The 15,345-nt window shown below is 48.5% G+C and overlaps 2 protein-coding genes and 1 long non-coding RNA gene across 5 annotated transcripts; all 3 read right to left on the bottom strand.

Moving 5' to 3' along the window:
• Nucleotides 1-41: 41 nt before the first annotated feature.
• Nucleotides 42-6,327, bottom strand: LOC9266118 (uncharacterized). Of its 3 annotated transcripts, none has more exons than XM_015789568.3 (4): nt 6,210-6,327; nt 5,993-6,066; nt 2,433-2,580; nt 42-1,574 (listed from the first exon to the last, which is right to left on the bottom strand). In XM_015789568.3, the coding sequence occupies exon 4, from the start codon at nt 1,476-1,478 to the stop codon at nt 453-455; it is 1,026 nt and encodes a 341-aa protein (XP_015645054.1). In that variant the 5' UTR covers nt 1,479-1,574; nt 2,433-2,580; nt 5,993-6,066; nt 6,210-6,327; the 3' UTR covers nt 42-452. The 3 variants fall into 3 exon arrangements, with proteins under 3 accessions (XP_015645054.1, XP_015645056.1, XP_015645055.1); XM_015789570.3 differs by having other exon boundaries at nt 2,476-2,580; XM_015789569.3 differs by lacking the exons at nt 5,993-6,066; nt 6,210-6,327 and having other exon boundaries at nt 2,400-2,535.
• Nucleotides 6,328-9,750: 3,423 nt separating this feature from the next.
• Nucleotides 9,751-10,736, bottom strand: LOC9270363 (non-specific lipid transfer protein GPI-anchored 5). Its single transcript, XM_015790227.3, has 2 exons — nt 10,275-10,736; nt 9,751-10,195 (listed from the first exon to the last, which is right to left on the bottom strand). Exons 1-2 carry the CDS (start codon nt 10,624-10,626, stop codon nt 9,981-9,983), a joined length of 567 nt encoding a protein of 188 aa, XP_015645713.1. The 5' UTR covers nt 10,627-10,736; the 3' UTR covers nt 9,751-9,980.
• A 2,524-nt stretch (nt 10,737-13,260) lies between these two features.
• LOC112939594 (uncharacterized) lies at nt 13,261-15,305 on the bottom strand. The gene is made up of 2 exons (XR_010742368.1): nt 15,153-15,305; nt 13,261-13,976 (listed from the first exon to the last, which is right to left on the bottom strand). It is a non-coding gene; the product is annotated as an uncharacterized lncRNA (long non-coding RNA).
• Nucleotides 15,306-15,345: the final 40 nt, after the last annotated feature.

The following is a 15,345-nucleotide window of genomic DNA, read 5'->3' as shown; positions in this document are numbered from 1 at the left end:
ACGCATAAACCAAAATGAAAAGGGGAGGTGACTATCAGAAATATAGAAAGGGAGCGTGCACCAACACCATCTCTGACCTGATACTCAGAGAAAGTGTCGGTGTAGAACTGTGCAATTCCCTCCTGTTCATACTTCCTGTAATATACAGTATAACTTTGCACAAAGATGCATTCAGAGCGCGTGAACTAGCTAGACTCTGATGCTTCTCATCTGATACATCATTGAGTAATTACAAATATTGCTGACCAAATGCCATAATGACACATAGATCATGACACCTTACTACTAAAGTTGAAAAGATGGTTGGCCTTGCTCTAGAGTTCCTTGGCAGATTCTGCACAACTTGAAGAACTATCCCCAAAAAACTATGTATTTGCACAGTAACAGTGCATTATTCTGAGACGTGCTGATTCTACCAGGGAACTCTGGACCAGATGCATGTACTCACTTGATTAGAAAGGAGGCTTGTTCTTCTTGGAGCCATGTTTGGCCTTGACCATCTGGTTCAGGGCCTGCACGCACCGGCGGATCACTCCCATCGACTTCTTTCCCCCATCAGGTCGCTTTATCACCATAGCCAACGTCGCGCTGGAGGCAGCCGGAGGTGGAGGGAGTTTACGATCAGCAATGGCTTTCTTGCCGTTTCCGAGCTTGCTGGTGGCCTTGGCTTCTCCGATGAGGAGCTGCTTCTCTTGTATCAGATCCTGAAGGGAGAACCGGGGCACATCGTTGGCACAAGGCGGCGTGATCAGCTTCGTCTTCGCAGTTTTGCATTGCCCCGGGGCCTTCCGCTCCGTGTCTTGGCATTGGTGTTGTGCCTTGAGTGACTTGTGCTCTTCATCTTGATACTTCTCTAATGCATTCTCTTCTTCTTCTTCTTCTTCTTCTTTGCATTGTTTAGCTATTTTCTGCTCCTCATCTTGGTATTGCCCTGGAGTATTCTCCTCATCTTTGCATTGATTTGGCACCTTCTTGTCCTCATATTGGCATTGCTGCACTGTCTTCTGATCCTCATCAAGATATTGCTTTGGTGTTTTCCTCTCTCCGTCTTGATCCTGGAATGGTTTCTTCTCCTGCTCTTCATCTAGATAATGGTGAGGTTTCTCCTCCTGCTCATCATGGTATCGATTCGGTGTCTCCTGTTCATCACCTTCGCTTTGCAGCTCCTGATCTTCATATGGATATGGTGGCTGAAGCTCCATACCTTGGCGCTGGAACAATGTCTTCAGCTTGTCATCTTGACGTAGCTGCTGCACCAGGGACGGCGCATGTTGATCTTGATAACAAACGATGAGACTTGTTGATCTTCGTGTTCGCCTCGACATGCCAGGATCGAAGCGGCGGGATTTGTTCACACCACACTCTGTGGCCATTGTCAGTGGTTTGGGGAGAAAGATCACCGGAATGAGCAACTTGCTTCTTCTCAGGGGTGGAGTTGTTATAGGTTGCCTGATGTGATCAGTAGATGCATAGTACATACTGGGAATAGGTGATCTGGTAAAATGTCCTTTTCAGAGGTAAAGTCTGGTTTGGTCATTTGGAAGATCAGTGCCTGTCCTAGTAGCCTTTAATCCCTACAAGAAGTGAAATTAAAGTTAGTATTAGCAAACAAGTGATCAATATTCTGCCACAAGCCCACAGACATCTATAATATTTGTTCTGAAATAATAAGGTTCTAGTACATCAAAATTGTATTTTGCAAGATGACAGTATATATGAATCACGCAGCATAAGGAATGCTAGGAAGAAGGGGAAAAGTTCTGAAATAAAGAAAATTGCTGTGTATTTGAAGCTATTCCCAACTACCTAAGAGCGGAGGACCAGCAATATTTGGTTTCAAGCAAAAGATTTGACTGAGTACTGACACATCTTCACTTGCTTTGACTGGAGTCGTTAACCTAAATTATTTGTTTGAACAAATTACACTGACACCTCGCGATAGGAGGTAATGCCCAGTTCCAATAAATAGCATTTAAGAAACTTACTCATAAATTGGAAGAATTGGTTCTGAAGAAATACTGAGGGCAGCTTTCATAAGTACAATACCATCATAATAATTGTCTAATATAGAATGCACAGGCTACATATTATGTCACAGCTCAACCTAAAAAAAGTATTGGTCCTTTCCCAACATTTTACATCTCAGGGCACGCCAAAGATATTCATTTACAGAGTCAGTGATCTTGCTTAGATGCAGATAGAACTGCCTATCTTGCAAACCCCATCGTCCACTCCACGGCTATTTTATCGTGCTTATTTCTATCAGTCAACTATAAACGTCCAATGCTTGGCACAAGAGGAAGTTTTCAAGTTGAAATGAAGCAACAATTATGTGTATATTACAACTAGCTTGAACAGGACTACATGTTAAGTAATAAAAGATAGTTCAGAAACATAACTATCCTGATAATATGCTGAAACTTGGAACATACATGGATCCGGGTTTGCGATGATTGCTTTAGTGGCAAGTAGCACCTTTGAAATAGTAAAAGCAGGACTCCAGCCTTCCCTTAAAATGCCCATACTCAAGTTACCAGTGGAGTCAACATTGCAGTAGTAAATCCTTGTCTTGAAAGTTACCTACAGTAGTGATAGAACAGTTATAATCACAGGTTGAGGTCCTCTAATGCTAAAATATCAAATAAAATTACAGCAGGGGGATCTCAATTGTTCCATGCTTCTATTATATATACTGTATTGAAATTCCAACTCCCTTCAATATTGAGAAGTTAATACGTTCAACTAGAAGAGTAAAGTATTTTAAATATTTTTTTTAATTATTGAAACGTCAAATATGAAGCCACAATTATCAGCTTACAGTGTTTTTCTTATTATAATTGTGCTATCAACTGTCTACAAAACATGAGAAAATTCACTTGCTATTGCCAAATTATTTGGAGGGTTATAGTACTATCAGCATCAATATGTTTGCCATGTTGAAAAAAATCAGATAGTTTGCCCCCGCGTCGCCCCCCGCGTCGGGCGACTCGGGCGGCGGAACCCTAGCCGCCGCCGCCGCCCTTCCCCACCCCTTCCTCTGCCTTGCCGCCGCCTGAGCGAGCGGCCGGCAAAGCCGGCGGCTCGCGAGGACGGCGGCGGCGGGGCTCGCGGCGGCCATCTCCCGAGCTCCTGGCGCGGGTGGACGCAAAGGCGGTGGCCGACCGGAGCGGCGCCGGCGTCAAGGCTCATGGCGGCGGATCCGGCATCGCCACCACCAGATCTGGCGCGCTCGCAGCTGGATCCGGTCGCGGAGGCGTGGGCACGGCGTCGGCGAGGCGTGGGCGCTGGCGGCCGCGACAGGCGGTGGCAGGCGCAACGGCGGCGTCAGGCGCGACGGTGGAGCAGGCGCGGGCGGCCGCGGCAGGCTCGGAGGCGCGGCTGCTGTGGCCGGCGGCTCGATGCTTGGCGGCGACGGCAGCGGTGCCCCCAGATCCGCGCCTCTCGGCCGGATCTGGAGGATGGGAGCAGTCGGCGACGGCGGCGGTGGCAGTTGGTGACGGCGGTCTCGGCCGGATCTGGACGCCGGCGGCAGTTGGCGACGACGGCGACGGTGTGGTGACGGCGGTGGCGGCGGCACTGGGCCAGCGGCAGTTGGCGACGGCGGTGGCGGCTGTGGTGGCTGCCGTGTCATCTGGCAACGGCGGCGGAAGACATGGCGTCGGGCTACTAGCTGTACGGTGGTGGAGGGCGACGGCGCAACAGCGATTTGCAGAGGCGGTGGTTGGCGTCGGTGGCAGCGGCGACGGCGGCTGTGATTCTGGAGGCGGTGGCGACGTCGGCGGCGGGGAAGGAGTCGGGGGCGAGGTGGCTGGGTGTTCGGGAGCCAAGGCTGTGGTGGTGGTGACCGTGTTTGCGGTCATCGGAGGCATGGCGGCCTTGGTTGACTAGCCGAGGGCGTGGGAGACGGCTGCAGCTGGCCGGCGCAGCATCGTTCGGTGGAGGGGTCGGAGACCAGCTTGGCGCAGAGAAGCGCAGCCGATGGCAGCGGAGGCCGGCTCGGCGCGAGAGGCGCGGGCGGCGGAGATGGAGGCCGGCTTGGCGCGAGAGGCGCGGCCGATGGAGGGAGGCCGGATTGGCGCGAGAGGCGCGTCTGGTGGAGGAGGCCGGCTTGGCGCAGAGAGGCGCGGCCGGCGGTGGAGGAGGCGACCTAGGTATGAGGAGGAGCTGCCGGTGGGTGTGGCGCGGTCTTCGGCGCACGAAGGCTGGCCGGCGAAGGACGCCGGTGCAGGGGTCCCACATGTCGGCAAAGCTTGTGCGGTGGTGGAGCATCGGTGCGCCAGCCATGCCTTTGTTGGTCTAGTGGCGGTCGGCCACGCTTAGCGGTAGCCGATCCGGTACTAGTCTTCTCCTGGGCGTGTGTGTTGGCGATGTCGTCGTGTGGGTGGTGGTATTTTTTTTCTTTTCCTGGTTACGACTCTCCATGGTTGTAATCTTGTACTTTTTTCCTGCTCTATCAATAGAACTTCGCACCGTCTCGTGCGAGTCGTTCAAAAAAAAAAAATGTTTGCCATGTTCGCCTCGCCTGCATTGGTGTTTGTATGGTTCCATGTCCTGGTCAAGGTAAAAGGTAGGCCACTACAGGGTTGTGTGTTCAGTCAAAGAAGTGCTAGAATTGCTCCAGGCTTCCAGGTCTGATATCTAGAGAATGGGGGGAGAATTTCAGATGCTCCATGAAATACTGAAGAGCGGAGATTGAGGTTGGCTGTTTGGATCCCTCCTGTCCTACCTACCATCAAGTCATTATAAGTTGATGATGGTAATAGCTGGAAAAGATAGTAGCAGTCTTAGTAACCACCAAAACAAGCTGCAGGTGCTCACATAGGGCTTGTAGGCTATGGCCAGCAGGTGGATACTTATTAGTCAATGACACCACTAAATGTACTGAAAAACAGCATTTAGAAGGCTTTTTGTTATTCACCAGACTCCCTTATATTCTAAGCCAAGATCCACAAAACGAAAACAAATATGTCAGCATAGGATGAATGCGATGCCCAAGCACATATTAGTAAGGCTTCCAATGGACAAAACCATTCTTTGTAAAAGAACACCTTTTTCACATCAGTATCAACAAAAAACAGCAGGCAACTAGGAAAACAACATTTTAGCAACTCTGCGCAATTAATTTCTTATTTCTTGGACACTAAGCATAAAACAATCTCCTGATAAGTTTTCTTCATAAATAATCAAGACCATATTGGAAAGAGGTAAAATGGCTCTTACCTTCAAATGAACGCAAGCCGCTTCAAAAGAAGCAAACATAGAGTTAATTAGCAGTAAAATAAATTGGCTTTAACATAATTCTTTTGCAATCTAGGTCCTTCAAACCATCACACTATTTGCTGGGCTTGTCCTTGAACAGTCATTTAGGCCCGGTTTAAATGCCGAAAATTTTCGGGTCTGAAAACTTGAGAGACAACTAGGCGCATTTTCTATTTCCTAAAAGGTTTAGCAAATTAAATTATACCATTCTTATGGAATAAATTAAAATAAGTTTGGTGACATTGGACTTTTGAAACAAAATGACATATGCATTTACATACTAATGCTCATCGCTTTTCCAAAAGGAGCTATACAAAAATACTATCCCAACCAATTATTCACCCTATTTGAATTCCTGTTCCAGTTCTTCAAGATTTTAGCCATGCCGGTGTCTCTTAAAAGCATTTCTTTCGATGCAAGTCTTTACTACCTTACCTTTACGCCGCTACCGTGTGGAGAATCCATAGCAATATATCAATAATTACTGTATTGGAGTGTCACATCGTTCTAGATTTTATTTTTTCCCAACAACAGGGATCATATGATCACTCATTGGTCATACTCATCATCACTCATGAATCAAGGCATTAGGTAGAATGCATACATACAAGGAGAGAAAATGTCAACATTCTACACAAGCATTAGACGTAGATGGGCTAGAAACCCCATAGCACATTTAAGCAAACATAAGACAAAAAAATAAAAATAAAGTGAAAATTCTTAGTGTTCTTACCATGGGATGTTTAAACGAATAATCAATCGGAAATACAATATCAAGGAAGAATATCCCTCCTCCATACGTAGAACCTACAAGACGAGTACTACCGCATTAGATCAACAAAGTGAAGGTGCATATAAGACTCGTTTACTCTAGAAAAAAAATTAACGCAATTTATGAACAGGTGAAATTCGCACAGTGCAGTAGTAATATTCACACACGCTAGGTTTACCGGCTGCTGCTAGCTGGAGCCCCAAGGGCGCACGCCGCTCCATCCCCCGCAGGATCTTCCTCCTCCGCCTCCGCCGCCCCTGGCGCCGCCGCCGGCGGGGAAAGGGGAGCGACCGAGCGAGAGTTGGGGGAAGGAGTAGGAGGAGGGCATGTTTGCGTGGGCCGTGGGCCGGGCTCTTTGTGTTGGTGAGGCTTTAAGCCCAATTTTTTTACCAGGCCCCAATCTTGTCAGAAATAATGGGCCAAAGTTAAACTGGCGATGTTTCAGTATAGGGAAAAGTACACCGAAGGTCCCTCAACTTATCATCGAGTTACAAAATCGTCTCCAAACCGCAAAACGGGTATATGACATCCCTCATCTTACAAAACCGTTCACTTCAGGTCATTCGGCGGTTTTGATCCCGGTTTTGTCTGACATGGCGGCTGAGTCAGAGGTGGGACCCACGTGGGCTCCACATGTCAGGCTGCCACGTCACACCCCCCTCTCTCTTTCCCCTCTCCTCTCCCTTCCTCTTCCTCCTCTCTCTCTCAATTTTCTCCTCAATGGAAAGCCAGCCGGCGGGTGAGGAGAGGGTCGTCGGGGCAAGGCGGGAGAGGAGGTCCGGCGGCGGGCGACGTGGCGGTGGGCGTCGATGGGCGCCGCTGCGGGGGGCGACAGAGGCGGCGGTGGCGGGGCCGGGTGACGCGGCGGTGGGCGTCGACGGGCGCAGCTGTGGGGGGCGACGAGGCGGTGGAGGCGGGGCCGAGCGACGCAACGGTGGGCGTCGACGGGCGCCGCGGCCGGGGGCGACAGAGGCGGCGGAGGCGGAGCCAGCCGACGCGGCGGGGGGCGTCGACGGGCGCCGCTGCGGGGGTCGACGAGGCGGGGCCGGGCGACGCAGCAGTGGGCGTCGACGGGCGCCGCGACAGGGGGCGACAGAGGCGGCGGAGGCAGAGCCGGGCGATGCGGCGGTGGGCGTCGACGGGCGCCGCTGCGGGGGGCGACGAGTCGGCGGAGGTGTGGCTGGGCGACGCAGCGGTGGGCGTCGACGGGCGCCGTGGTGGGCATTGCGGTGGTGGGCGCAGAGGCAAAGGCGGGGCCGGGCGCTGCGGTGGTGAGTGCGGAGGCGGGCACTGCGGCGGTTGGCACGGAGGCGTGCGTCGCGGCGGTGGATGCGGAGGCGGGCGCCGCGGCGGTTGGCACGGAGGCGGGCGTCGCAGCGATGGGTGTGGAGGTGGAGCGGGCGCCGTGGAGGCAGCCTGGCTACGGGGACGACGGCTTCCCCGTTTTCTTCACCGAGACCAAGTGCACGTCGGCGCCGACGTGGTCCTAGCACTCCTCAATGGGTTCCTCTTCGCCGCTGCACCGACGGGCTTCGCTTCGACCCTTCGCTCCTCCACGCTCGGCCGCCGCGTCCCCGACCTTGGTGGCTCACGGCGTGGCCGGTGGCCAGCAGGGGAGAAGAACGGCGGCGGTGCTCGGTGTTGAAGACGGGCTGAGGTCGGGGAGACCGGAGGCCGCCGCCTCCGCCATGCTCCCCCTGTGCTCCCGCCGCCGCCACCCTCCCCTTCTCCCGCGTCGCCGGCTGCCGGACATCCTCTCCAGCCATGCCCCGGTGACCGTCTCCCCACCCGCCGGCCGGCTGCCCATGGAGGTGAAAAGTGAGAGAGAAAGGGGGAAGGGAGAGGAGGGGAAAGAGAGAGAGAGAGGGGTGTGACGTGGCAGCCTGACATGTGGAGCCCACGTGGGTCCCACGCTGACTCAGCCGCCACATCAGACAAAATCGGGATCAAAACCACCGAAGGACCTAAAGTGAACGGTTTTGTAAGTTGAAGGATGTCAAATACCCGGTTTTGCGGTTTGGAGACGATTTCGTAACTCAATGACAAGTCGAGGGACCTTCGGTGTACTTTTCCCTTCAGAGTATAGTACTCGACATACTGCGGACATCTGCTCCTGCTTCCAATCGTTCGCTCTATATGAAATCAGTCGTAGCCAAAATTTAATTTTAAAGATTTTTTATTGAAGTTTATTTTTCAGTATTAACTGTTAAATCGCTAAGAACATGTATATAAAAGTTTTACTCAAAAATATTATTTTAAAATATGTCGTACAGTTTATTATCAGCATATCCCAACCAACGGGGGCCAGCAGGGTTGTTGATGGTGATAGATTGATTTGTTCTTGTGAGATTGATCAAACGGATTCCATCTTATGGATGGAGATGTTTTTGTGATTGCTCACCATATTATTTTCTCTGAATTGTAATGAGGAAATTAATGGCATTCATAGAGGACTAGCTAGTCTGATTTGAGCATGCAGTCAAGAGATAGTTGGTGACCAAACCATCTCAATAAATCTATATGTAATTCTAGGTTAAGTGAACTGTTTATATTTAGTTGAGAGGAGGTACAAGTTCAGTTAGCAAGTGTGACTAAAATATGACTTTTCATGTCCCAGAATCTTAGTGACGAAAGGCTCTATACTGACTTGAGTTTTTTTTAGTCGAAGCACAACAGATTATGCCATTTTTTTGTGCTTATATTCTGGTTAATTAGGTAGGTGAGTAGTATCTTGCATATAGTTAGATTAGTCTGGCTGGCCAACTCCAGCCAAATGCTACCTGCCAATTCATAGATTTTTACCAGTTGGCTTATTAGGTTCATGCACTATGTTCTATATATGCAGCAGGAGAAAATGTACCAGTGCAAGGAAATAGTTTTAATTACTTGCAAGTGTTTAATTTTATATTCATACAGACGTCATCAGTGCAACGGAATTCTAATAGAAAAACAGAGTCTCTGTTAATAATGTGAAAGTGAGAAAAATTTATGGCCTGACTAATTGTCGACAGATTTTTTTTTTTTTACATTTTACAAGGCAAAGGAGGTACTGTTTGTACATAGGTGTACCCAACCTTTCACCCCCTTCATTTTTTACTTAAAAAATGTAAATTCATAATTAAAAAATAATGGGTGCCAAAACACTTTGTAGAGTAAATTATCAATGTATGTTTCATGTTCTTATTAGAACTATATGTTTCATGTTGGTATGACACCCAGGATGAACTGTGTGCATTACTGCACATAGTTAATTAGCTATCACTACTATTTGTGAATCTAGGGAAACACTCGAACTGCTTACGCGTATCAGATTATCAATCGGATTATCCGTGCTACGCTTTTAAAACTACTCCCTCCGAGGTTAAAAGATATTTTGATTTTGATAATAGTAATATTTTTAACCCAATATAAATTTATTATAAAAATATATTTAATTATTAATTTATTAAAACTAATTTGGTAATATAAATATTGCTATATTTGTCTATAAATTTAGTCAAACTTAACTTTGACCAAAGTCAAAACATCTTATAACCTGAAACGGATGGAGTACAATTTTTATGAAAAAACATTCATTGTCAGAAATGCATAGACAACCTTTGTCAATCAATTTCTTTCAACTATTTATTTTATTATCCCATAAAGCAATATATCATCCATCAACTATTATCCATTTCTTTGTCTAATTCAAACGGGCCATAGGATAAGACACCCATAGGTGAAACAAATTGAACTCTCCTCAATATGTTCTCATAAATAATATGACATAATGAATACACAATCAAGACCAATTAAGAAAAATACATCAAGAAATTCATGGCACACTCAACACACACACAATACAATTAAAATAGTGTAAAAAATTCGCAACACAACAATGATAAAGCCGATTAAGGACACGTGGACACAACCAAATCGAACGGCTTAAATTAACCCATGCAGAAATTAATCAAACATGGATCAGTGCAAACGCCACTGAAACGACGACGGTCGCCATGGACGCCGCCTTGCCGACGCTCCCGCCGGAAGCACTCTGCCCGGTGGTGGTGGTCGCCGTCGTCGGAGTCGCCTTCGACCCGCCGGTTCCCGCCGGAGTCTCGCTTGGCACCGCCGGTGCCGCCGGTGTCGCCGGCGTCGCCGGAGATGGCATCGGGACGCCGACAGCTGCAAGAACGACGACGACGTACGGTCAGTGATGATCACGGCTGCGATTCGCCGGAAGAATGGAAGGAGATCGACTTACTGCTGCACTGGCTCGCCGGAGGGGTCTTGACGTTGCAGGCGGCGGGGAGCTCGAGGGCGCGGGTGTTGTTGATGGTGACGCCGAGCGAGGAGGCGCCGCCGCCGAGCACGGCGCAGAGGCACGCCGGTTTGGACGTCACCACGCTCGACAGCGCCGTGCAGCACGACGGCTTCGGCGCCGACGAGTTCCCGGACATGTAGCCCAGGCACGACGCCAGGCTGATTATCTCCGTCATGCAGCTGCCGCTGCCGCCGCCGCCGCCGCCGCCCTGCGCCGCGACGGGGCTCGCCGCGAGGATCGCCGCCGCCGCGGCGAGCACGACGGCCAGTGCAACTCCTCTCGCGACCGCCATTAATTTGCTCTTGTATTAGCTCTAGCTTAGCTTAGCTTAGCTTAGCTAAGAGTGTGTGATGAGGTGATTGATTAAGCTGAGCTTGATTTGGTTGTGTGACTGGTGTTCAGGTGTGTGTGTGTTTATATAGTGTGGTGATGGAATCTAGCTTGTATAAGTCTTTGAGAGATTGGTGACCTACTCTTTCCTACTAACAGCTCTGATTAGACATTTATTAGACTGATATTTAACTAACTAGCTACTAACTTAGTAATATAATACTGACATTGCACAACTTGATCAGAGCTTGCATGAATATGGTCAATTAAGATGTACACAGATGATGATTTTTCCTGGTCCAGCTGTTCAATTATGGGAGGATTGGTACTTGGTAGGTTAGTTGATTGTTTTGGCAGATAGGCATGTACCTGGGATGGCAGATAGGCATCATATGTATGCTTCCCCCTTGTATATTTCTATATCAAATTTGCATGTTTCCTCTCTGCAAATAAAAAGGGGAACTAGTGATCGGCCTAAAAGGGAATATCCTTAGAATTCATAGTTTGAAGATAAAATTTTCGGTATGAAAGTTGGGAGTATTCATATGGCCAAATCAAAGTTCACTGCTATTAGGAAGTGTTGACTAGTCCATAATCGAAGTTTGAAATTAATCAGAGCTAGAGATCGTTTTCAGGTGTAATAATGTGTGGATTGGTAGGTTTTGTTGATTGTTGGCATCCACCATGAGATGTACTAATTTTGGCTGGCCTTCTCCCGTAAGATGTACTCTTTTTTTTCTGAATAGTTGAATAGTTTTATGATAACTACTCGAGGTACGAACAATTATATATAACTATTACAAAGTTAAAAGAATATACTCCTTCCGTTTCAAAATGTTTGACACCGTTGACTTTTTAGTACGTGTTTGACCATTCGTCTTATTCAAAATATTTAAGTAATTATTTATTATTTTCATATCATTTGATTCATTGTTAAATATACTATCACGTACACATATAGCTTTACATATTTCACAAATTTTTTTTAATAAGACGAACGGTCAAACATGTGCTAAAAAGTTAATGGTGTCAAATATTTTGAAACGGAGGGAGTATTTAACTTGGATGGCAAGATGTAATATATCACCTTGCCGCCGTCTACTTGACGGCATGATCTATTTCTATAAATATTTTCGCTGGTAATATATTTCTGTAAATATTAAAAAATTAAAAGTTAAAAATGAAAAAAAAAAAGTCGACATCAAGTATATGCGGCAACCATAAAACACGGCCAAAAAGGAGGGATGCAAAATAGACTTATAAAAAACACAATGGGCTGCCACCTTTGGGCCAGCCCGGCCTGACCGTTGAGCGGGCCGTGTTGGCCCGACCGATCTCGGGCCATGCCGGGCCGGGCGGCCCATTTAGCCATCTATACCCTCACACCGCTCGGTCAACCTACGGGATCCCCCGCGCTGCCGGTGGTCCCTGCGCGGCTGCGCCACCGAGCGGACCAAGCTTATGCTCTGCAAGGTGATGCCGGAGCCACCGGAGATCCGTGCTACCAAGGGAGGAGGAAGTCCCATCTCCGCGCCGCCGCGGCGACCTCCACACCCGCCGACCTCCGTGTTGTTGAGCCTGCGCTGCCGTCGGAGAAAGGGCGATATCGTGCTGTGAACTCACGGCGCCGTAGGTGGTAGGAGGTCCGACGACGAGCGATGTTGGAGCAGACCCAATGGCCAGCCGTGTTGTAAGCTTGAGGATTACTAGTGTTTTGTACACCAAAGATTTTAATTCAATGATGAATGATCGTGAACCAGGACTGCGGAATGACGGTTCCGTAAATTGGGAGTTTGTGTTCACTGGTTGTTTTGTAAATGCATAATGAAATGCCTGACTGAGTGTATGAGTGATATTGCTGAATGTTCAGCATTCAGTTCAATCATATGCTGCGCCGGTCCCTTCTTGCGGCTGCTGCGCCGGCTGCCGCAATCCGCGTTGCCGGAGCCATCCCAGGCTCCCAGCCAATCGGACACTGGAGTCCCAATTGCCTATTGGAGGAGTCTTGTATCTTGGAGATGACTCCTTCGGTATCACTGGCAGGGGAAACGGCAAGCACATCCTCATCTACGACGACGTTGGTTAACACCTCCCAGGCCTCACCAAAGGTATTCCGTATTCCCCATCCTGGTGGCTCCTCCTCCCTCATCCGTTCCACAATCGACAAGGTCAGATTTGGTGCCTCAGTAGTGGAGAGAAGACAAGGGTGCTGGCCTTGATGATTTGATCTGAATTTTTCATTGATTTGTCTAGTTTTGCAGTTGCTAGGATGTAATGCAGTGTTCTTGTCTCAAATCTCAACTTTTCATGCTTCATGCTGGACTGTCATGAAGGCGCAGAGGTTTTCTTTTTTACTGATTTGGTCTGAATTTATCCTGTTTTCTAGCTCCAATTTGTGTTTTCATCAGACTATTTTGATCAATTTGAAATTTTCGGACCTTGCCAAGCAGGCCCTGATGATTATTTTTGAAATATAACAATTTCGTGTATCTCTTGGAGAATTATACCGCTAAAGCGAAATTCCAACCTGAATTCCCCTGTTCCAAAATAGTCTGTCCCAAAAGAGCATCACTGAACTGTAAAGTACATCAATGGCGATGCTAACAGCTTTACTGGTGATTCAGAAATGAATTACAATCTCATTGAAATGGAAATAAATAAAGAAACACGAATATTAGGTAATGACGTAAAATTAAATAATTAGAAGGGGTGATGCGTCGAACCCAGATCGTCTAGCGCACCACCTTGTGTAGTTAACCGGAAAAGTGGAAATAAATCAAAACACAACTTTCACATATCTAATGTAACATCGTACACCTGTAGTTTGATATCTTCAGTTCTTCTGCCTCACACATTGTAGTCAGCGGCCTGAGGAGTAACCTGAACCTGACGATGGCTACGCAAGAAACATGAGCAAAACGGTGAGTACAACGCGCGCACGACGTCAGGCTCGCTCCGCCACCAGATGTACCCCAGTACAACTAACGTAGCCATCATAAATATCGGCGCGAAAACATGGGCAGACAATCCTGCAGCCATCTGAATAAACGGGACCTCCAGTATCATGATACCAAAGATGAGGGAAACTCTGGCTGCAACTTTTGACAGGAAATGCAATGTAGGATGGTTTGACATGGTGGTGGCTGCAATCGCTCCAGCTGCTAGGAGAATGATCACACAGACAGAGAAAGGCGCCAAGAGTGTCCTGCAGACCATCGGCCAGCCGTTGGTGATGACCTTGGTGAGTGCCGCGAGTGCGAGGAAGATGCCGATTGCTACGGTGAACAGAAAAACCTCCCGGGTAAAAGATCCCTGTATCCAATTTGTCAGTAAAACAGTGTGCAGTGACAGAATATATATATATATATAGCCATATTATACTACCTCCGTTTTTTAATAGATGACGCCGTTGACTTTTTCTCACATGTTTGACCATTCGTCTTATTCAAAAATTTTATGTAAATGTATAAGATATAAATCATACTTAAAATATTATGAGTGATAAAACAACCCATAACAAAATAAATTATAATTATGTAAATTTTTTAAATAAGACGAATGGTCAAACATGTGAAAAAAAAATCAACGGCGTCATCTATTAAAAAACGGAGGGAGTATTTTATAAGGACGCTAGTTAAACTGTGGCTATAGTTGAGGGACCTTAATGGACTCATTCCAACATGGTCAAAGCCCATGTAAGAAACTAAACACCAACGGTGGCCCATTTTGTATGCGCATAAGAAACCCTAATCTCAGTCCAGATTGCACAGCGCTCCTCGCCTCCCCGCCGCCACAGCCGCAGCCTCCGTATCACGCCGCGTGCTCCCGTCCTCCACGCTGCACCACCGCAACCACGGCGCGACGCCACAGCGCATCCCGTCCTCCACCACGCTGCTCTGCCTCAACCTCGTCGGGCTTCTGCGCCATAAGGCCGTCGCCATCTCCAAGCAGGCTGCCCACCATACGCGCGGATCCGGCGGCCTTTCCCCCTCCCGCGCAGATCCCGCCGTCTCTCCGCCACCGATGCGCGCGGATCCGTCGGCGGCGATGACGGGAGGGACGGATCCGGTAGCCTCTCCTCCTCGTGCGGATCCCGCCGCCTCTCCGCCCTGCTCAAGCGACGACGACGGCGGCGGATTCCGACGCGATGGCGATGGCGACTTCGGCACGACGACATCGGCAGCGTCAGCGACGTGGGGTTTTTCAGAGGGCGTCAAGGGACTCCCGATCGGCCAAGTCCGGGATAACGTCGTCGGTCCCACATGTCAGTGATAGTATAGGCAGAACGGACACCACCATTGGCAACGTTTCAAAGGAGTATACTCCAGATGAGAGAAAACAGAAAATTATAGGCAACGACTAAAGTCACGCTAACGCTAATGATATAAAAACAATCATGCATGGATTATAAAAATACTACAGGTTATAGTGCGCACGAATGGATGACTTAATAAATAATTATAAATCTGACAAGTTAACTCGGCGAACCTCTCCGTTTGGAGGAGCTGTAGTCGATGGCACAGCAACCGATGGAGAGACTGCACCGGTAATGGATGGCGAAGTGGGTGCACTCCCAGATTGGGGAACCGGCGGAGGCGCTCCAAGTTGGGCGACTGGGGAGGAGGGGGTCTCCATGTTGGTGGTTGGCTGACGACCGGCGACGTTACTCTCCTAAGCCCTG

This window comes from Oryza sativa, chromosome 7 (genome assembly GCF_034140825.1).
Source record: "Oryza sativa Japonica Group chromosome 7, ASM3414082v1".
NCBI classification, from domain to species: Eukaryota; Viridiplantae; Streptophyta; class Magnoliopsida; order Poales; family Poaceae; genus Oryza; species Oryza sativa.
The sequence above is the reverse complement of the archived record's forward strand: the minus strand, read 5'-3'. Positions and strand labels throughout refer to the sequence as shown.

Excerpts from the sequence above, each read along its gene's own strand:
- LOC9266118 (XM_015789568.3), bottom strand. The coding sequence starts at position 1,478 with ATGTACTATGCATCTACTGATCACATCAGGCAACCTATAACAACTCCA.
- LOC9270363 (XM_015790227.3), bottom strand. The coding sequence starts at position 10,626 with ATGGCGGTCGCGAGAGGAGTTGCACTGGCCGTCGTGCTCGCCGCGGCG. Across the intron at positions 10,196-10,274 it reads TCCGGCGAGCCAGTGCAGCA|CTGTCGGCGTCCCGATGCCA; the intron begins GTAAGTCGATCT and ends TCGTTCTTGCAG.